The sequence below is a fragment of the Diuraphis noxia genome, unplaced genomic scaffold, assembly GCF_037042655.1.
Source record: "Diuraphis noxia isolate RWA-SAM2 unplaced genomic scaffold, SU_Dnox_SAM2 contig0005, whole genome shotgun sequence".
Taxonomy (NCBI): domain Eukaryota; kingdom Metazoa; phylum Arthropoda; class Insecta; order Hemiptera; family Aphididae; genus Diuraphis; species Diuraphis noxia.
Genome location: NW_028301715.1, coordinates 41,550,682 through 41,575,173, shown reverse-complemented (window position 1 = coordinate 41,575,173; position 24,492 = coordinate 41,550,682). Strand labels below are relative to the sequence as shown.

At 32.9% G+C, this 24,492-nt stretch overlaps 2 protein-coding genes across 2 annotated transcripts; one reads left to right on the top strand and one right to left on the bottom strand.

Annotated features, from left to right (window-relative positions):
* Positions 1-65: 65 nt before the first annotated feature.
* On the top strand, positions 66-5,567 carry LOC107173443 (uncharacterized). Its single transcript, XM_089229215.1, has 3 exons — positions 66-335; positions 3,729-3,963; positions 4,829-5,567. The coding sequence occupies exons 1-3, from the start codon at positions 125-127 to the stop codon at positions 4,968-4,970; spliced, it is 588 nt and encodes a 195-aa protein (XP_089085341.1). The 5' UTR covers positions 66-124; the 3' UTR covers positions 4,971-5,567.
* Positions 5,568-17,712: 12,145 nt separating this feature from the next.
* On the bottom strand, positions 17,713-24,208 carry LOC107173440 (uncharacterized). The gene is made up of 3 exons (XM_015523980.2): positions 23,530-24,208; positions 20,986-21,425; positions 17,713-20,479 (listed from the first exon to the last, which is right to left on the bottom strand). Exons 1-3 carry the CDS (start codon positions 23,651-23,653, stop codon positions 20,336-20,338), a joined length of 708 nt encoding a protein of 235 aa, XP_015379466.1. The 5' UTR covers positions 23,654-24,208; the 3' UTR covers positions 17,713-20,335.
* Positions 24,209-24,492: the final 284 nt, after the last annotated feature.

The window sequence follows — 24,492 nt, the reverse complement described above, 5'->3', positions numbered from 1 at the left end:
TTTTCGTCCGAAAAGCGGCGGCCGCCGCCAATCGCGTTCACTTTCACTCTCGCCACACCGTCTCGGTCTCCCACGGGTTATTCGTCGTTTTTACACAGGCTTTAGTGCACCGTGAATCTCCGCCATGAAACAGCTCGTGCCGTCCGCCGCCGTCGCCGGTCTGCTGGCCGTCCAAACGTTGCTGATGTTCGGCGTCCTGGACTTGAACCGGGCCGAAGTCCGAGCCCAGGAGAGCCCGTTCGAGTTGCCCGTCCAGCTCATCGGTTTCCCCGTCATCATCATCGCCGTCAAGATGTCCAATTTCGTCAAGAAACTCGCGTACGCCCTGAACCCGAGTGAGTACATCCCGCCGTAGCGCACAGCTCTTCGTCGTCCGGAGGTCGCCAAAAATTACCCATCACAAATTATTATTGCGCCTTTATACGATATTGCGATTAAGCTTGCTGTGCCTTTAAATCGCGTGCCGCTGAAAATCTTAACGAAAATTTTGACGCCGACCGTCGATTTTCTAATCGCCGCATGCAGCATACACTTTCACGCGTAACCGAGACGACAGTCTAAACTGGTATTTTGCGCGATTATACAATGTATATTATTATTATTACTGCATTGCGTGTGTGGCGATATTATTACATTAGGACGTACTACGTCATACTATGGACAGGCTGTTGCGATAAAGTCGTAACGCGGAAAGAAGACCACTCGTGCTGCGCGCGCAACACGTAACATCGCAATTCATAATATAATATTATGCGTAATTCGATAGCGCATATAACCGCCTGGTTATAATACTAATAATAACGATAATATGTAAAATAGCTACCTAAATTACATAATAATTCGCTATAGTCCGACCGGAATTATTCGTTATCGCAACGTATTTTTTCGCCGCATGCGTTACCGTGTCCGTCCGGGGACTTCAACGCTACAGGTACAAACTATGGCAATTTTCTTATAATATCTTTTGCTGACAATTTCGTGTCACCTTCGTCGTAGGATTGTGCTTGGGACAGAGGCTTATCTTGGATCCATTATATAATAGTCACTGGTATGCGCACCGTGTACCTATATAATATATATAATATATATATATACGATTTTAAGCTTCTGCATGAAACTTTCTCAAAGAATGACAATTTTAATAAACGTTTGTTCATTATGACTATAATCACGGAACATTTGCTCAACCCGGCGACTGTAGAGTTAGTTCCATTTCATTTCCGAGTATTTATTTTAACCTGATCAGTTTGATCGCTTGCGAACCGTAAGCTGTCGGCGACGACAACGCGATGACCTAATCCAACACGCGAATGTATTACATAATCGTTAATGGCCGTGTATGGATCGTTGTAATTGTTGTTGTGGTTGCTGTTGTGTACACAGTACACACTACACAAATATACGCTAATCGTATGAAGTTAATGGTTAGAGTTTAAAACGACATTGGTCAAAGTATAATATAATAGTTCCTATGGAAAATGAGACGTACGCTACAGGTCGTACACCTATAACAGGTGTGTATTGTATTTTAACACATACATGCTAGTAAATCACAAAACGACGCAACATCGTCGTAAATCTCGGGTGTGGAATGCATTACAATTATATTTTAATACTGTATAAATTCATATTTTTCTCCAAGAACAATAATGAATCCTGCACAATATTATGCTTACCTATATATAATGTATGGTTCAATATACCGATGACGGCCCTACTAACACGACCTAACCGAGCGCGCAGTTCTAACGGAAAACGATTTTTTCTCCTAATATACAATAAAATAATACACGAGATTGAATTTAATTAAATCGTCAAACAGTAGTTATTAGGGAAAAACACTAATTCCTATCCATAATTTATGACGATGAGCATGTGACCTCACGTTAAACTGTATATTTCATACATTTCCCATTAACCTTAGATATTATTAAAATCAAACGATTTATGGTTTTTTTTTTCTATATCGATAGCAGAATTTAAAGTCTCAACTTAAGATACTACGAATTACTTTTTCCGTTGATTTATCAATAAATGCATTAAATCATAATATTATTAACTAAGCCACTGCAAAAATATATGTAACGTTTTTAAATTTTTAAAATCAAGTTTTAACAAGTGAATGTTCAAATGTATGTGAAACTTGTTAGTAGTATCTAAATAAGACAATATTATACAATTAAGAACCCAAAATTATTTCATAATCCAAGTCACACATAGATCAATGACTATACAGTATACATACATCTAGGTTGTTATGAAAATATGTCTTCTAATGTCTTCAAGTATTATTAAAATTAAAATATCATTCCACCGTGCTATATTGTCGTGTAGGTACCAATTAACCGCCAATCATTAGATAGGTAATAATAATATTAGTACTAAAGACGAGTCACATTGTTAATGGACCAAGTGCTCGGATCACAAACTATTACAATAATAATCATAAAAAAAAAAAATAGGAATGCACTGCACGTCGTCGTCACAAGTTACGCAAACGATTTCGTATCGTAGGTACATTTATTACTACAACGCGGTCGTTATTTGACGTGACGCACGCGTGTGTGCTCGGTGTACACATGACAATGACGTTGCGTAAAAAAACTAAAATCGTAAATGAGTGTGGAGTGTTTAGTAAAAAAACAAAATCGCTTAAAAGTAAAAAAAAATTACACGGCGTCTCCAGGCGGGCCTACTATTATAAGTGTAGTGTTGTATTGTAATTCATGATACAGCAGTGAGTCTCATTCAATATCGCGTTATCATTTCGACGCGATTAAATTTTATACTGAAATCATAATATTATTGCAATACGATAAGGTTTTCGTTTTCGTTTTATAATTCCAATAAACCTGAGTCCTATATGATTATTAACATTCAGTGATCAAATTAAGAGAAACTATAGTTGTCAATACTATTATAACCGTTAAAGAAATGGCCAACACGTGAATATAATATTATCTGTACGTCAAAACACTATTCACCGCGAGAATGATCAAACAATTTTTAAAAAGAATTGTGCATGTGTCCAACATATTAGTATATTATTTACCAATTTTGCATTCGGAAAACCAATTTGGTCTTGTCGTAATTACAATATTAGAGTAAATTATTGTTTATTTAAAAATATATAACGAATCAAAGTAGAAATATTCTTAAAAGTTCCAAAAATCAGAATATGAATAAAAATGCATTCTAATACAGTTATACGGCTATTAAAGGATAAAATGGGGTGAATATGCACGTACGATTGTCGCATTACTTACAGTTATATTATGATATTAAAAATTTCATCGACGTTTCAGAAACCATGTTTAATATATTTTAATTTAATTACAAAATCCTCCTTATCTGGTCAGTATATCATATATGATTGAAATTGTTTAAATAGCAGGAAGAACGAGTCTTATTATTTACATTTCGATTCAGTCACCTGCCATCGTGTGACGAGTAATCTGCTTGTAAAAATATATAATACAATATCTGCAATAATACAAAATTCGAAGTCAGACGTCAAATATTCGATTGTTTAAAATCAAAATAAAATATTTCAATGATTCAAATGAAACAACGCAGGCCCCGTTATGCTCAAGGATCTACGACTACATAATTATTATTGTCATGATCTATATTTGCTGTATACATTTTACTTCTACAAATTTTTATAATATACTCATAATACCAATCTGTCAACTTAATGTACCGTCGTCATGTTATACGTGTCGCAGGCACCTACAGGAGAAAGGCTAAGAGGGACTTGCAAGGTGTGATGTCGCCCACCACAACCTTGTCGTCTTTGGACGTGCTCAAGGCCCAGGAGATGATACTGAAGGAAATGGGTCCGGACGTGTGTGTTTACGAGAAGGTGTGCTCCGCGTACGCCGAAGCGGCAGCGCTCGCCAAAAAGGATCGCAACAGTGGCAAGTCCAGGGTGGACCGGATAGACTGGGAAAAGATCATCAGGTGAGTGATGTCGATTATTAGATACGTCAAAAACCCCTATGAATTGAACGATTTAACGATTGTAAAAAAAAGTGATTTCTAGACGGACTTGTTTGCATATTACATTATACACATATGCATCAATATTGATAATATATGCGTACTTTCAATATTATGTTTAAAGGGCATAAGTATAAAAATATTATTTTTCCTTAAAAATTAAAAAACTATTATATAATATTGATTTTATAATTGGTTTTTAAATATTATGTTAAGTAGTATTTTAGTGAATTTAATCGATTTCTAAGTGCATTTAAACTGTATTTTTTTGAAATATCAAATAATAAATATATTTTATTATTATTCATATTTTACTATACAAATATGTTTTTAATGCATTCAGTTTACAGCATTAAAAAGGTAGACAAGTGGGTACCACTCTGCAGTTGTATTGTTGTTGTAAGTTTATAACGGATGTGTTATATTTGAATTTGATAATAAATTATTACTACTGAAAACGATTCTGAGCGGAAGCGTTGTGTCATCCTAGCATATACTTATAATCAATTTTTATACATAAATGATTAAATTTTTTGGTTAAAATAAAATTAATAAAATTGAAAATATCTTATGGCTATAAAGGGGGATATGCATTTTTCACTACTCTCAGACCCCGTTATTCATTGCTTATTTATCGTATATTTAATATGACAAATATAAGCTAAATGAGGGGAATCACTTTCTCCATTGATTGGTCCGATTGCGGAAGATGGTATTAGAAATACTGAGCTATAATTAAATGCTACTCTACCTGCAGAATTTCAATATACGACCGGTCATTAATTTTCATTAGCTACGTCAACGTTCTTCTATTATCTGTTCACAGTGGATACATGGAAACTGGGCAGGCCAAAAAGAAGTACTACATGCTAAGCGTATTCCTGGGCGACGTACTGGGTTCACCCGAATTCTGTTCGAGAATCGCACGGAAAATCAAACGATGTGACGTCAAACACATATACCACTGACGCTGCACACAAACATTATACAATAATATTATGTTATATATTTCAAAAACTATATTTATTGAACAAAATAATTTGTAATTATAAATAATAATCTTGAAAATAATAATAATACAATAATAGTTAATGATATTTTAAGACGAAGTGCAAATGTGTCGTGCTGTTATCGTGTTATTGTTATTATTATTATAATTATATTCGTGTAATGTCATCATCGCTTTCGTTTTGCCCGATTTAATTAAAAAAATTAAATGTTATCTTAATTTTTTTTTACAACCAAATCTGAAATGTAATATTATTATAATATATCGTACTAGCATTATTGTCCTAATGTGTAAATAATCAAAATGTTTTATAGATTTATGTAGATAGAATTAATAAAAAATATATATTTTAATAAAACTAGTAATGACATCAAAATATTATGGTGTTTGGTGTTATCCAATATGAGATAATAATTTATTATAGTACTTTTATGCGCTCTTTGGGTCCAGCTTCAAAGAGGCTCGAAACGAAATAAAACCTAACCGTTGTAATCATACACATGAATAAAAGATTGACGTTTAAACGTTTTAAATCCAACTAAAGAGGAAAGAAAAATGTAACTATTATTACGAACAAAATAAAAGTCCAATTAAAATGTCAACACATTTTGCAATATTTCGTAATATTGTATGAATACTTTCATAGGTACTCGAAATAGGTAGTACCTAAAAATAATAAAATTATATTATCTCAACGCGATCACGGTGACAACGTCAGATACATAAAAATTTGAAAAATGATAGACCTGTTAATTTTTTCCATACATGCTAGATGCTTCGAATGAACAACTTCGCCGTTTGTATAAAATATATAAATTAGATACAAAACTTTGTACTCAGTTCTGTCGTTTAATGAGTGATGCATTTTTATCACCTAACGATAACGCTCAAACTCGCAACTAATTTGCAAAATAATTACATATTTTTCGAATTGATAGAACAAAGTCTAGAGTTCAACTTCACTACCTACAGAAAGTTTGTTATAAGCCGCTTACAGTTCACTTTAAGTTAACTTACACTAACCCACATTATAAAAACTTCGCATAACCGAATCACTGGGTACCAAGTGATTATAGATTATTTTATTATAATATGTATGTTCCCGTTAGGTACCTTTAATATAAAAGTATTTATAGTAATTTTTTATTCTAAAATATTTTACAGGATACACATAGGTTACTAACGATCCCTCTCGGCGATGTCTATGCCAAATAATGGGCCCGTGAAACTAGCCGAAGGGATAAGGATTGAGGTTTTATGATTTTGCGAACAGTATACATATTATTCTACTAGAAAAGTGTTTTCGGAAACAAAAATATAAAAACACGTAATTTTAAATGTAAAATCTATGTACTCATAGCAATACACTCATAAGTATAATAGTCACTATTTTGACACTGGAAATCGATTGACATATATCATCTCTACTCGTATAATATTTTCTTTTTATTAAAATCATCACAACTTACAAAAATGTAATTAAAAATAAAATATACATATATTATACGAGTGGATGGATATGCCGATCGGTTGCCATTATATTATCATACACTTGATGATTTACGGTAAAGGGGCTTTGCACCTCGAACAACTTAGGCCGAGTTCAATAATCTCAACGGACGGTTATTTTTTTCAAGCGTTCCCCCAACGCTCAATATCTTTTTTTTTCTATATTCCGAGCACTGAATACACGATATTACGATATAGCACGTACCTCCGTGTATGTGTAACTACCGCCGGCGATGTCACAGCGATTTATCACTTGCCGTATAATAGTCGTACGCGACGATGATCGCCGCGATCTATTATAAAGTATAAAAAATACCGACGCCGCACGTGCGCCGCTCACAAGTGCGTGATTTACGCCGCGGTTTACAGAAACAAACTCGACAAATATAATAATATTATCATATTATATGAACGTTAATCATCATCGTCGTATTATTAAACACTGTATCGGAAATATTACTTTTTTTTCCTATTATATACTATATTACCTAAGATGGTGTATTAAGCCGACGTCCGCCTGACGATGGCGTCAGAGTGTCGACTGATCACGAGATTTATAACATGGAAACAATACAAAATATACATTTTATTATTATTATATATCATATACACATTATAAGATCAAAGACTCCGATTGACTTGGGATAAATCAATTATGCATGTTAAAAGTTACAAACGATTAACAGTGAAAAAAAACTCTAAGAAAACATTAATAATTATAACCGTAACCACCCTAAAAACGTCGTATGAGCGAGCATAATAACAATAAACACGTTATGACTTGTATATATATATCACGTGTTTAGGTTACTTAGGTGTATATACATATAATAGCTATTATATATCATACGGTTATGACCAGACAAGTCGGAACAGTTCAGAGCCGATCTTTTGACTGAACGCATATTAATATGACCGGTCCCCGGTGCCGGTTTCGAGATCAATCGTCGACCGCGCAATGTAGGATCCTCACGATTCATGAATTATTGTCGACCGGTAAAACTGTACACTATAATATTATAAAAATAATAATATTATATTGTGTCGTGTGTGATATGAAAATAAAGATTAATTGACACATTTCGAATCACTGCGGCGATCGATTGGAAATACAATAGTTTCTTAAAATAATTCACCTAACTAAAATTTTTTATACTGTATATAATATATTAATATATATTATCAAAGGTTAGGCTAGGTTTTCAAACTTCTAAAAAATGGCTTTTCAACACGATAATGCTCTTAAGTTAAGTACCATGAAATTTTTTTTCTAATGGATTCAACTGTTCAACCAATAAGAAAACGATGATGGATTAACTTTTGAAATTTTTAACATTTTTATTTCAACTAAACTACCTGCAATAATTGATAAACTAAATATCAAACTTAAGCACGCGCAATAAATAAACAGTATACTAAAAATAAATGGATCGGCAATTTGTTTTCAACTGACCAATATTAGTTATTAATTTTTTTGAGTATAAATAAAGACGTTATCGCCTCGATGTTATATTATAGAACAATATTAATACTAGATACGGATGAATAATCTTAAAGAACTATTAAAGCAAATATTATATTATATTATACTATGAAAACTTGATATATTATTTTTAATATTCTATTGTTTATTAAAAGCTCGTAATAAGTACTATATAGATGATTTAATATATGAGCTAAAAATTATCAAAATTATCTGACACGATAAAAATTGCTAAATAAAATAAATAAAAGTTTCACCTTTGAAGTACCTATATTTGTTACGTGGTGAGACGAATTATGTACTTGAAATGTATATATTATCCGTAAGCATAAAAAAGATGCACTTTGCATTGGAAATTAAAATCCTGTCCCTACTTATTACTATTCGCCGCAGGTGGATTGCGCTTTTCGGTTTCATTTATCTCCGGACAATAGTTAGTAAAAATTAAAATAATTATAAATCGATTTTTGGTTCTAAAAACGACTTGTCGAGCCTTTTATCTTATTATTTTACATCGTCGTACCTTTAAGTGCACTGCATGTTAACTAACCGTGCCGCCGCCGCAGGGACCGCCGCACCGAGGTTCTTTTAATTATATGTAATATCATATATTTTATAATATAATTCGCATGACCTTTTCGTGCCACCAGCGAGAGACTCGGAAAATCCCATTAAGGAATTGTCACCACAGCGCGGAGATAGGAAATGTTATGCGAAACGGCTGCAAGAGGAAAGCTGTTATATCCGCGCGAATGATTAATCGCAGCGTCTGTGGTTGTGTGCATAGGTAAACCGGGAAACCGGAAGCGGTGCTGCAAGTATAAACTTGCGAGCACCACAGACGTAAGACGTGCAGCGGGCACGACGATAGTAAACGAGGGCAGGGGAAATTAATTAAGTCTTTGTCTGTCCAAAAAATACACCGCGTGTACGCCACCACTACCACCAACACCACACAACCCCAGCACCAGTGGATAATTTTCTCTCCGCCGTCGACCGATGATTAATGCGTTTACCCGCTCGTTTGACAATGAGCACACACACACACGCTGGTGGGGATGCACACTTACCTATAATAATAATAATAATATAACCTCTTGACAGTTAATTTCGGTTGACGAACGCGTTACGATAGTGTGCGTGCGTATAGGTCTCCAGACGATATTTCGAATATAGTAATTAGCTTTCGCACGTCGCAAACCCCCAGGGAGGCACAAGCTGTACTGCTGAAGTCGCATTGTCACCTTTTTTTTATCTCCTATCTTGTCGTCCTTCCCTTCAAAGTTCGAATATTATTAGTGCACATAATATATTGCACACATATTTTCACATATTACCTTTATAATATGTCACAGACAATCGTGTCAGGACAATTCAATCAGGCCCAGTCACAACTTGTATGTAATACACGAGACTTTGACCAACCTGATAGGTATTGAAACTGAGACACGTGCTGGTATAATATATCATATTATTGTTATTGAAACAAATTGGTTTTTAAATCCGCAACCATATAATATTATTTTGTTCGTGTTTTAGAATTTATTCTAAAACACTATAACTTTTACGGCGGTAATGCATCATATCATTCATATCATTATATTATATGCTGCAATCATAAAGTTTACAATTCGTATTATTCCTATGTTAGGTATATGATAAAAATTTGTAATTTTGTTCGCGTTTAGTATATAATTTAAATATTATTAGATACTTTTACAATATAGTGCGGCGACGATCGTGTAATGACATTGTTCATTACTCATTATTACATTATTAATATTATTATTATTATACGTAGTAGTGTACATAAATAAAATATGATACATATATATATAGTAACTTAAACCCTTTACGACCTATAGTGACAAATTTAAAAGTCGTTTAAGCTACTTGACAGCTGTTTGACGATTTTCACTGTATATCGCACACGAAACGCCCCGATTATTAGCGAATCTTAAACAGTAATAAATACGATGGGCAAAATACGCGTTTATACATACCATTATATAATCTATTTTAATTTTAATTCATTTCAGCACGCGTTTACGACCCTGATGACTCTTGGGTGAACCGATCGTAGTAATTGTTATACCATCCCAACGCCCGCGTAACTCGACATATTAATTATTAGACGCGTGTTTTGCGAATACTTTTTTGTCGGCACGTTTATACTGTGGTGCACATACTATTATCATGAATATCTACTTCACAATAATTATTATTATTACGTACCAACTGTTCGTTGAAATTATAAAATTACATCAATGTGAAAACATACGCCACTATATATTGATGTATTTCTAGTGATTATTTTTTTTACCTTATATATAGTCAATATAGATAATGGCGTGACCTGTTACTTGCCATTCCAATGTCATATTTTATTTATTGTATTTTAATTTTTCGGTTGAAAAATTCCGGGAAAATTTCAAAACTAGTTAGACACTTTAAGGATCCATTTGTTGCAGTTTTGCAAAAAAAAATCCAAATGTTAATTTAATGTGTTTTAATTAGGGCACGGGATAATCGTTTTTCAAGCACTGTTAATGTTACAAAGAGTTTAAAGTAGAAGAGGATTCATGTAACTTCCAAAACGGGATTTGACAATAATCGATAGGTACATAATATGTATATGGTAGATATGAAATGAAAAAAAAAGATGAAAACAATAATTTTTTTCTAATCAGATCCTAATTATGGAGACACGTGTTTCTCTTTCCATACATATTTTATTTGTTTTTGAATTTCATGGTGAAAGGATTTCCATGTGAATTTCCAAACCTGAACCGAATTTCAATAGCTATATAGGAATCGGGAACGACAACGGTATAGGTTCAATATATTATGAAAAAAAATATTTGTTTGTTATTTTAATACTATTAGTAATAGCCTATTACTATACTTAGGTAGTATATAGTATCAATATTAGAATAAAATTCGGAAAGTATTTAATTTTTTTTTTTTGGTCTGTAATTTACTATTGACGTATTCTCAATGTTAAAATATTTTGTACAAATTTCAATAACGTTGTAGTCCAAAATTCATGTTTTGGGGGACTGTCGTGACTTAACACTTGTTTACTTTTCAATTTTCCATTTTTTTTATTTATAATATTAAATAATACTATATGGATATAGTATAGGTAAACACACAAAAAATAGCCGTTCACTGTAAGGGATAAAAATAAAGTATATACGTAAATAATATTTTATGACAAAAAAAGCAATCGACTGACAATAGCGTTATTTAGTTATTAGACAGATGAAGGGTCATCATGTCGGATCCCGAAAATACGGAAAGTAAATAATTCACCGTATGTATAATATTTAGTCAATGACGAAAGGTGAAAAGGTTGCCAGTATAAAATATTTGTTGTGGCTATATTATAATCACGAGAAAAAAATGTGTTTATGAAATCGACCGAAAAAGTAGCATATTGAATGTATTTAAAAATAGATTTAAAAAAATAATAAATGTGAAATTTTATTTTTATTTTTACGCAACAGAAAAACAAAATATATTTTAATAATATTGTAAATTGAAAAATCAAAATTCAGCGTTAAAAAAACACAAACAAAACGATAAAAATCTAAAAATAAAAGTTGTTAAATTGCGTGACGTGTAAAATTAAATATAAAATTTCTTTTTTTATAACACAAAACTGTATAATACCTACCTGTTTAACTAGGTCTGTAGCTATTTATTTGTAATATGTTTACATTTTTTTTCATCTTTCCATCTAACTATACCACGTGGTGCATTTCTATGTCATGGACAATTGTGTTTTTTAATATTAATAATATGTACAATTATTTGAACAAAATAAATATTTTCATATTTTTGAACCGATAACGACAACAACCAATATGTGCGTGATAACCGTAGCATATTAAACATTACATCATCATGACTTAGGGGTGGTTTTTCGATCGCGGGGTTGGGAGTTCGTCTCAAACACGGTTAGGCGGGTGACTGCAGTTCGGGTGAGAATAAAGAACAGACGTTTACGTTTACGCTGAAGTTCACAACAATGAGGATATGATAAGATATGTATAATAAAAATATAAAATACAAAGTAAAATAATATAATGGGCTTTTGACGAACGCGACAGAAAGAACAGTCGAGAAACCGAAAAATTCATTTTTCATATCGACTCCGTTGGAGATAATAATATTATAATTTATAATGCTCTCTGCGTCGACATTCTAGGGTTAGAAAACATATACAGAATGACTCATGAAATTCGCTCGCCTTTTTATATATTTTTAAAATAAATATATTGAAACTCTGATTTTTAGAATTTTCAAATATACGCTCAACAGCCACATTTTCAAATTCTAGAATCATTGATTTTTTTTTTAATTATGGTACCCACCAATTCAACATTTCGACGAGTAGTTTCTGAACTATTAAAATGTGTATAGATAAAAATATTATTAATCCTTAAAAATCGTCTTACAAAATTATCAAATATAATATATAATATATTTTTATAAATTATTACTATTGCACATAGATTAATATTAATCAATAGAATTTTCCTATCACCTTAATCTCTATAATATCTACTGGACTACTGGAGATATTATCATGGATCTATTATCCTTAAAAAGCTAAATGACTCAAAACTCGTTCAAATTGTATTAATTCCGATACGTCAAAATTGTTCAAAAAAATTATCAGCTAAATAATTCACGGTAGAAAAGACGGGGATCGTCACTTGAAAAACAGAAGTATACTTATTTTATATAGACAGGAATAGGTACAAGACACCCTGTAGAATATCAAAATTTGAAAATATAGTATTTGAGTATAAAACATCAAAAATATTAAAAATCAAATTTTGAAAAACTTGAACCTATACTGCCTATATTGGCTATATTGCATTATTTGCATTATTCAGGGAAAATATTGGGTTAGTGTACTCTTGATGAATCACTCCGCTTGCGTTGGTGTACACGAGTGGTGCGAAATCTGTTTGTCGAAATTTATTTTTAAAGCCGTTTTCGTTATCCTTCAATAATATAATACACAACGTATATTTATATATGTATAACCTAACCTTACGAAACGAACGCGCGACTGTCGCGGGGCACAGAAGATGCGCTCCGCCGATGATTTACGACTTACGTACTTATACACATTATCGTTGTACGCGCGCGAGCACGCCGAAAGAGACTTTGTATAACGTTTTCCGCTTCATTTGTACACGTCGCGTCGCCGTGGTGTATTACTATGTAGACGTAAAACCGTCTGCAGGGGTAGGTTTATGATTATTATATAAAAATATACATAATATGGATCGTACATATTATATTATAAAGTATATGTTGTATATAAATATAATGTCCGCAGCTGCAGATAGGAGACACGACAATAATATTGTGCAAATCGTTATCGTTTATCGAAACGTAGGTACTGCTCTTTCTTTTTTTTAATTGAATTTTTTTTCGACGTTTTCGTTCCGGACGAAAAAAATAGACTTCACTTGTACATTTTGTAGTGCTCGCTGCTTCCAATATTAATTGTCAGATTAAAATACATACCTAATGGCTAATACAATGAAATTATTAGGTATACCGTTTTCATGTCAGACGTCAAAGTATACCACAGTCATAACATACGCACAATTGTTATTGTTCTGTCTTAGCTTTTGATAAACTGTAATCGAATAATATGTATTATACTGATGGTTTTATATATCTTATAATGTTAATGTGCGCATAGTAAACTATTCAATTTATTTGGCCCAGTTAATATTTTGAATTTGACGCGCCACACCCAAGCTGACTAGAGCTTATTACGAGCCAATATTATTTTGTCTTTTACGTACGCTTATTGGGGAGCTATAATTTATTGTACTTGGTAAAATTAACATAATAACAATTATGATAAATACACATTAACTTATAAAAATACATGCAGCTGATAGCAGACACGATTATTATATTATGTGACTCGTTATTATATTTTGAGCCGTACTGTAGGTACATGGTGGAATTTTCTATTTCGGACGATTTAACAGTATTCGACTTCACTCACCTTCTTAACATTCTATACGTAACGAGGCGTAGCGATTTACAAACCACCATACAAATATGTGTGAGTATGTGTGAGGGGGGGGGGGTTAAAACATAATCCATATTTTTATTTTTATTTTATTATACCTACTGAACACTGAAGTATATTATGTCAGTAGATATTAATGTAATATATAGCAGACATGATAATTTTTATTGTGTGAATCGTTTATAATATATAGGAGCGTAGTTTTGGTTGAATTTACTTTTCAACGTTTTCTTTTCAGACGAGACGATATTATAATATTCCCACAAATTGTTGATAAAATGAAAACGCTAAAAATTCGATAATATTTTAAACGTCTTAATAAAAGAGGGGACAAGAGAACATTTCATGTGAATTTCGAACAATTTCCAATTGTGCTGCAGTAATGATGACTGGTTTTTATTATTTCACTTAGGTGTACTAATACTACACGCAGCTCCTGTTTTATGTTATGATTTTATGTACCTAGGTATAATGATATCCACGTGACTAATTAAACATTCGGTTTTTAAAACGCAATTTATACGTCGCGCTTTTATACTGTGTTGCAGATAGAAATTGAGGGCGTAATTACGACACCGCTCATTGTTTATTATATTGGCGTTTGGGAACCAGCAAAAAAAAATACTATAATGGAGAAACGTGCCAAAACATGAGATCCGATGAGAAGGAAATAAACGGAATTATTTAACCGTGGCCAAGTCATGTCAGACATAATATATTTTATATACAAATGACTTGATATGTTTATAAAGATACGTTCCATGACGATCATTGTCGTGCACTTATATATAATTATACGTCATGTACATAGGGTATTAGGGTGACTATATCGTTGAACACGCTCACGTCATTTTTCGCTTTAATTACGAATTTATTTGACTCGATAAGTCCTAATTAATTTTTGGTATATTTTAAAGTGTAGGTACACTCAATAGCATTGTTATAATATTCATTTCCAAATACTATTAATTAATTGCTACTAACTGAGTAAGAAATGTGCAGTACTATCTAAAAATTATCTAAACAGCATTTTTTTAGACATTTATTAAAAAATCTAAGTTAAAATATTAAATCTATGTATTGTTACGTTGGTGTCCTACGATATTTTAATTTTCACGTGAGATATGAGTATGTACAATTTTCAAATACTTTTAAATATTGTAAAAAAATGCACTGAAGCATCTGAATAACGAACAATATTTTGCGACTTGAAGAGTTCGGTATTAAGTTTTTCTGTATTATTACCTAAGTAATATCATGTATTATTAGCCTCATTGTAAATATCTTGAAAAAACTTGACGGGTATTTTTTATTAAATTGAAATTATTTATTTTGTGTTAATTTCAGAAATAATAATACTAATAAGGCTTTTTGAAAAGTTCATATACATCGCCACTACACGAGTTGGAATTTTTGTTCTCACATACAATGATTCCTGTAGCAGGTGATAAAAATGACATTTAAATATAATAATATATAATATTGATTTTTGCTACGGAGGTACTACAACAATTAGGTATGTCTGTGACTTTTCGGGAATGTACTATTATATAGGTAGGTATCTACAAATCCATTTTTATAGAATATCATATATTATAAACGGACATTTTAAGCGCTGTCGGTTATTAAAATATTATAGGTAATTACAACGTTCAAGGGCGTATCGTATAATATATTATTATATTCAATTGTGAGTAAGTACTTCCAAATTCAAAATAATTGCCAAAACGTTTTCGTAAATGGTATACCCATCATACATAATAAAATATACCATAAACACTATAAATATATTATCTTGTGTCAATACATCATAGTTATAATAATATGATATACGAGTATATATAGACGCATAATACGTCAAGCGTATAGCAGACGATTAAAACAGTCAGTATGAATAGGTGATGGTTACATAGGTTACCTATACATTTACGTACATAGTTTTGGAAAATTTAATAAGTTGTGTCAGACAACCATCATCGGCACCCGAGACGATTACGCCGCTTCCGGTGTACATAATAATATAATAACACATGCGACAACCGATTATTATAAAATTTGCATAATTTTGGTTACAAAATAGCCAAAAAACAATTTGGAAACCGTTTAAGGACCGCCAGTACTCGTATGTACTCATATAAACTCCTATATGTATATTTTACATGACTTATCGGTTCGTAAAACACGATTCGTATATTATTATTATGATCATTATTTATATATATTTAGGCATATGCCTATACTTATTGGTTTATAATTGCGACGAAAAAATTAATAATTATTGCTATTATAATAATAATAATAATAATATTATTATTATTATTATTATTACCTATTGAAGAACCGTTGGGAGTAAAAAAAAGAATAAAAATTTAGGTGTCCGGTCTTGTGCAACGACGTGTGTTCAACGCGGTATCGAGTCTCAAGGTTTACGTCAAGTCCGCGTACAGTACGTGTCCCCCTCCTTCTCACCAATTCTCTTCCTCATCGAAATCAATTTTACTTTTTAGAAGACATTCTGTCTTTTTTTTAAGCGTGCCGAAATTTCTGAAAATTTTTTAACATAAATCTAAATCATGTGTTCGGTATGGTATCAATTGTACTTACCTCTGATTGATGATCGTCGACGCTTTGATTTATTAACCAGCTATAACTACAACATGCGGGCCATAACGTTTGACCTAAGTGGTACAGACCGAGCAATTAGCACTTAACTTTGCATCAATATATTGGAATATCACGATTTTATTTTAATTTCCGAATGGTAAATGGTAAGTTAAATAAATTTTATTCTGACCAGCACTTGGCGTCTTACTCAGCGACAGTTTAAATTGTATTCGTGTATTACAGGCTCATCAGAGACAACCCTAAAATAAAATTATAATCCGTGTGATATACTTATTATATCTAGACAACTCTCACCGTATAATATGTTTTGTATTCAGACTCCGTAAGCTGGTACCTACTTAATAATAAGATGAAGTCATTTTCATGTCCTACTGAAAATTGACGACGTACACCGATAGATCGCGCCTTTCTATACCACCATTGCGGTTCGTGCTCAAACACTGCAAAACATCACACTTTTTTGCGGTATTCCGCAATGATTATTAAAAACTTGTGATTTACGCGTTTCTCCGTGTATATCAAAACCATGAAACGTTATCAATCGCACTACAAGTATACAAAATAATATTTTAAAATTATATATCATATAGATACTCGTGCTGCGGGTATCCGAGTATAATAATATACCCGAATACCCGATCATTATAGAATAGTGCCGTTTCGTGGGCAATACTGTCTACATTTTTTATTTTTTCAATTTTGACACAGTCAAGTGTCATATTTACCTCGTAATTTACGGTCACCACAATCCGACCATCAAAGCCGATTTTTTCGGTGTCATATCTTCAGTAATGTTTTTTCTAAATAAAACTAGAGAAGAAATTACGAGTCGTGATATTGTCACAATATACCTAAACTGTTCAGCACATAACTATATAATAATAGCATTAGATAAACTTGCCTATATAATAAGTGGACGAGGAGCATGACCATCAGGATAGAGGAAGTCGCGTACATGGCGAGAAACAATATAATATGATAAACCGTCTTCGGCATTCAATAATAATAATATTGTATAGTAAACGATTTTTTTTTTATTTATCTTCAATAATTTAATAATAATATCTTGCATACATTTAGGTACATATAGGATCCGTTCGGACAACAATAGTTACATATTATTGTTATATGCGCACACAATAATATTAATTTTCTGCTTACAAACAACATTTATAATATATTATATTATTATCTATGATACAAATGAAAGACAACGGTAGCAAGATGCAGTGTGCACGAGCGCCGGAAACCGACGTGGTGCACATTTATATGCTGCGAAGTATATTATGTTATATATATAAAAAGTACGATCGGTAATAATATATAATATGTAAAAAAAAAAACAGCTCTAAAACTATACAATATCATTATGGAACTAAAATGTGTTAATATAGGTACAATAATACAAGAGTGGGATAAATATCAAAGACGGCGGGGAGAGTAATAGTACAATAATAATATTATTATAAATCATAATATTAGAATAACAATAGAGTTGGAATCCCTAAGGTAAAACGCGTTTGCGTATATACTTACAATTAATATACTGAAGACATGGCATCATAAGTATTTGGGCAGTGCTCTTGTTTTGTTTTTCAATCAATATTGTATTATTTTAAATACAAAAAGAAAATGTAATAATTAATAATGTAATAACGTATAATGAATTGACATACACACATATAATTTTGCAACGATTGTTCAACGACCTTTTGTTTTTTTTTTTTTTAATTTAAAATAAATATCTCCAAGTGTTTGAATAAAAATTAATCGTGTATTTACATATTATATATCATTATGTTATAATAATTATGATAAAATAAATATTTAAAAAATCTAATTTCTACAATAATAAAAATTTTGAATCACAAAACGCTTATATTCAATATAGTCTTCAATAATTTACATTAGACTCAGGTATTTTTACAATTTTTTTTTTTAATTATTACGATTTAAACACTTGCGTGTCAAGTAAGTACATGTCATAATAATAATTTTTTATTTTTATTTTGTGAATCGAAGAGAGAGATGACCATTTTAACAATATTTAACATCAACATTATTTAATCTAAAGTGTAATAATATTATCTACTAATTAATACTAAAATTAAACTAATAGCTAAGAACACTATCTACTTAAAAACTACAAAAAGGAGATCAACCTAGCTAATAATAATAATAATATTAATAATTTAAAAAACCCTTATCAATACAATAATTTACAAATTACATAATATATTATATACATATATTACGATTCGTTATAAGGAACCGTATAAAACACAAGAAATGCCATAGATTTATTAGATAAATATATAATTCAATAGATAAAAAAAAAATAATGGCATGATCACAGAAACGCTTTGATGGGCGAAACGAGGATCGTCGCCGGGAGGAAATTCGCAAAGAATGGTTTAAGCTCGAAGCGTATGAAAGGCCCCGACGGCGTCCAAGTTTTATTTAACACCACAGAAATGCTTTTCGAAATAATAAAAAATGTAAAAAATAAGAAAACCAAAAAAATACATACTATACATATATAGGTAGTTATAATATCTTGATGCTTTCACAACAAACGAATTATAATATATTAAGATTAATTTATTTACAAAGCGATCATAATATCGATATTTTGTTTTATGATTCCTCGACGCACAAGTATCAGAGTATAAATTATATTGTAATATATGTTAGAACTGGATCTCGACGTTCGCCAAAACATAATATAATATACCAGCTGGTATATACTATACCACTTCATATTATGACCTATACCATAATTATTAGTAGAACGAATAGAAACAAGAGAAAAAACGTCCACAGAGAATTCAATTTTTGTTCTTTAGCTGCTTAATGATAACCAAATTTATGAAGTCCGTGGTGAACGGACAAAATTCAAAAATATAAATAATAATAATGACGCGGCGCGAGTGTGTATGGTGTATAAATAAATAGATAAAAACGCTTATTTACAGTGAGCAAAAATATAAAATTAATACAATATAGCATTTCATACTAATTCAAAACCGCCGTGGCAAGAAAGATCCCACCACCGCGGTAGTGCCGTTCTGAAGCTATAGTTTTATAAAAACGAGATCAAAACGTGAACAGGTCTGGGACTGAAACCGCAGAATTCCCATGTGAAACGACAAAATACAACAGATGAAGCATAGAATAGAGATTAATTACAAAAAAAAAAAAATTAAATTAAATAAAAATAATAGGTACATACTTAAACAATAATGTTGATGTTATACACAAAAAAAATAATTATTATTATAATCGACAAGAAGCTAGTTCACCCAAAAGTATCAGTAGCTGTAGATGAGCACACCTACAAACGCGTTCAAATCGATGACAATATTTAAAATAATAATAATAATAATAACTAAAATAAAGATAGGGTATAATATAATATAGTATAAATTATTACTACATTTGGCTACGGTTACGATCATCTCACATTTTTGTAAATTGAGATCAACGGTCGATTTGATTAGCATTCAAATTTAAATTGTTTTTAGTCACTAAAAACCGTGACTGGAACCATGTTTTGGAGTCTTTTTAAATAGGCGTGGAAAAAAATTTATTTTTTCTCTATCTCTCTCTCTCTAATTCTTAAAACAAAATTACATTATTGTTTGATGAACATTTTCCAGCCGATGATTACGAACATGGCTGTGAGTACAGACGATTCGATTTTCGACGGCTGAAGCAGCGACATGATTCGCCGTTTTACTTTTGAGCTCTTGTTCTCGACAACTACCGGTTCTTCGTCCTGCAAACACACAGAAACGCATACTGTTAAAGATTAACCGGTCGAAAAATAATATATTTAGCTATGATTGAAAAACAAAATAAACACATCATCTATATTATATACCTATCATATGTACCTATCTAATGTATGATTTTAACGTATAGGATAATGTTTTGTTCCTTCAATAGTTATGGTACTTAAATCGGCGGTAGCACACGCACACGGATATTATAGATAGTCGGTAAGAAAAGCGATTTTTTTTCTCACACCTCCGAAAACGGTTTAAAATTTAAACTCATTGGTTATATTTATGATATTATACAAGCCGTTGTTATAAAATATTATTTTCAACTGCCGCGGGTTGAAAAACAATTCATCGTACTATCTATTTATAATATATCGACGAAAAAATCGTCATCGGCCAACTTCGCAGCGGGTAAAAAATGTATTAGAACTATGCGCGGTTGCGGTATATAACACGCTGGTATATCGCGATAAATGTTGGTAGATGATGGTATACTCACGTCGCGGTGGTTGGTCCAGCGGATCGGCTTGCCGTTTTCGTCCAGCTTGGCGACTGCGATCACTTTCAGCTTGCCCTCTTTACTGTAATAGCAAGTCGGGCACACGGCGACCTGCAGCATGACGGCTCTGCCGATCTTGTCTTCGTCGACCGCGGACAGTTGCTGCGCCTGCAATTGCTGCTGCGGCGGTGACGGCGGCGGCGGTGGAGGCGGCGGAGGCGGTGGATTCGCCGCCTGGCCGCACGACGTGACCAAGTCGGGCAGCAACGGTTGCTGTTGCTCGCGCTGTTGCTGGCGTTCGCGCAAACGTCGACGATGGAACGCGCGCGCCGAACTTTGCTGTTGCTGTACCCAAAGACGGTCGCGCACTTCCTCCGAATACGGTGGCGGATCCGAAGAAAATAAGCTGATGTTGGTGTACGGATAGTTTGACGGATCGCCTGTGGAAGACGCAAAAAAAAAATGATAATGATAACACATTAATGTTGAAAAAATAATATCGGCACAATATTATTAATGTTTAAAAATCAAACGGTGTCGATGGAGCTCAAATATTTTATTTCATATACTTATTCGTTAGGGAAAAGTCCATGTTATAATGCCACGACAACGGTGGCAATAATTATAACAGTAATAAATCGCAAGACTTTGGGGAAAAAAAAATAATAAAGGACCGCGCGTGGGCGAACGGAGGTTTCGGCCTTGGAAGCACTTGTTGGCAAATTACCGTGTCTTTTGTCGCGCGATCAAACAATAGTGCCTCCGAATTTCGCAAAGAATATAATAGACACCAGACGGCATGTATCGTGTATATTATTATTTAACTGTTTTTACATCTTAGGAAAAAAAATCACGACGGTTGAATGGCGTGCCTACCCATAATACTAGTGTGTGTCACTATGCCATATACCGAGTCGAATATCTAAGAGATTTTAAAATTTTTTCCCCCATTATATCAAATAGATAATATTACGCGCGCAGATGTATTATACGGGCACGCGCACGCAAACAAAAGAACAACGGTTCGGTTTTAAGGTGTAGCGCAATCATATAGTAAATAATATATGTATGCAAAAGTACACAGTATTGTAATTGCTATTAATTATATAATTATATTGTTATATTCACGAAACAATAAGCGCGTAAATAAACGCAGTTTGATGTAAAAATAAGCCACAGTCTATATTATATTTCTATAATTAAACAGAGGTTATCAATTTTATTTTCCAACCGATTTGCAAAAAAATGTTTCAATAAAACCAAAAATATAATTATATTATTTTATCGTATTTTTTTCGTATCATACACAATATTATAAGTTTTTCTGATTGAGACCAATAGTTTGGTATCACGAATGCTTATTTAAAACAATATTATTTTATGTTGACGGAAATACTAAATGCTTATTTGCACGATTCAGTTTTTTGTTTTTTTTTTCGGTTTTCTCTTGAAAGACAACTATCAGAATCCTACATATTATTATTATTATTCATCATACCTACTAAAATATTATACTAGACACGAGATCGTACGGCATGGAAAAAAAATATTAATTTAACATATTTAATGCAAAAAAAAATTAAAATAGTATAAGATTTTTGTATTATTATATTATAAATGTTTTATTGGGTCGTTCGCACCCGTTGCATCTGTATATTATTATTATATTAGTATGGTCGCAGACTCTTTTATATTCGTCGTATAAGATATTATTCCGGTAAGCGTGTGTATACCGTAGAGTTATATCGGACGCGTTCACCTACCTGTGGGCAGAGATGTCGGGTGGGTGACCTTATATTTTACCGTGGTACATGCGACGGCGACGCGACAGGTCCGTACAAGTCAGACGTCGCGCGTTACTGTCCGGCCGATAAAATAATATTAGTATTGGTATTTTTTTTTTTTATTATTATTATTATTATTATTGTATTGATTTGTATTTAATTTTCAATTTATTATAATTATTATTTTTTTTATTTAAAGGACTCCTATCATATTATAGTTTTAAATCATTTATCTATATACATATTATATTGTATTTTTATTTCATATAATATCCTTTAATTTTAAACCGTGTTTTAAAATGTATATACCGGAACACCGCGAAGAACGTACCGCTACTATTTTTATATAATTATTGTCAAATCGTAAGTGTATATTATTTTTCCTCGTTTCGTAAAATGCTGTCGCGTAACAGCCGCGAGCCGCGACGATTTGCGCAACTATTTTTTTTTTTATTTAACACGTGGATATTTTTTGTTCGTGCAATAAAGTTTTTCATCATGAAACGTTACGAAAAAAATTATTAACGCAATTAACTCAATCTGATATGGCACTAAAAAAATAATTTTTCGAAAATAATATATAATTTTTTTTGCAAATATTTTTCGCGGAATTTTTTTTTTTGTTTTTTCAAAATTCGCGCAACTATTATAACTAATACTTTGAGGCATATTAAATGGCGACGTAACATTGAAAACTATACCTGGGGTAAAGGGAACTACTGGGCCTATAAAATAAATCAACATGAAAATAAACACTTACCGATTATGCGAGAGGGCATTCGCCTGAGCAGAGTCAACAGTTCTCTGAGCAAATTTTGAATTCGCAAATAATGGGCCATTGGTGTATCAGGATCAGGTTCCGGCATCACGAATGGTATGGCCATGATTGAAGCAATTCGTTTTTTTTTCTTTTTTTTCTGGCGAAAAATCGCAATATTTCGACTTTGATTTTTTTTATCGTTTCGAAAAAAGTTTTTCACAAGATCAAAATACAAACGCAAAATATTTTATAAACAAAACAAATCGCGGAAAACGCGAAAACGCACTATACGAAAAATAGTCATGTGAATGTAAAATATCAAAAAATCAGTTAAGTCCGCGGCGACAGTGGTAGCGGTGCACGCGAAGAAGAGTGCTCGGAGAGCGGTTCCGATTCACTCGACACCCGGAAGAGTTGCGCGTAGTCCAACGACTGAAGAGCACTCGCCGGTCGGACAGACCCTTTCGCTCGGGTCCGTTTCGCGGCGGCGGTGTATGCGCGTGCGCGCGTCTGGACGACGACAGTCGACGGGGCACGACGGTTACCGGCCGGCAAGCAGGCGCGCGCGTACGGCGGCGATTGTGCGGACTACGGCGGCGATAATAGTAATAATTATTATCTGTCGTGCTCGCTGGCGCTGCGGTACGGTGCGCTGCACGTGCGACGGTGGTGATGTAGGTAGCGATACTGATCGGCCGCCGTGCGTGCGTCGACCCGTTCGGCGACGGCGCGCGTTTTTCGGCGGGACCCAAGATCCCGCGCTTTTTTCGGGCCAATCGCCGTCCGGTTGGGCGGCGGCGGTGGTGCGAGGGCCGCCCCCGCCCCGAAAGACCCTGCACCCCACCACCCCACCGGTCCGCAAAACAGTCGCCGTACCTGTGGCGGCGACGACGTCATTTTCCTTCTGAAATAATTATAAAATAACACAATATAATGTTATTATAATATTATTAAACGTCCATC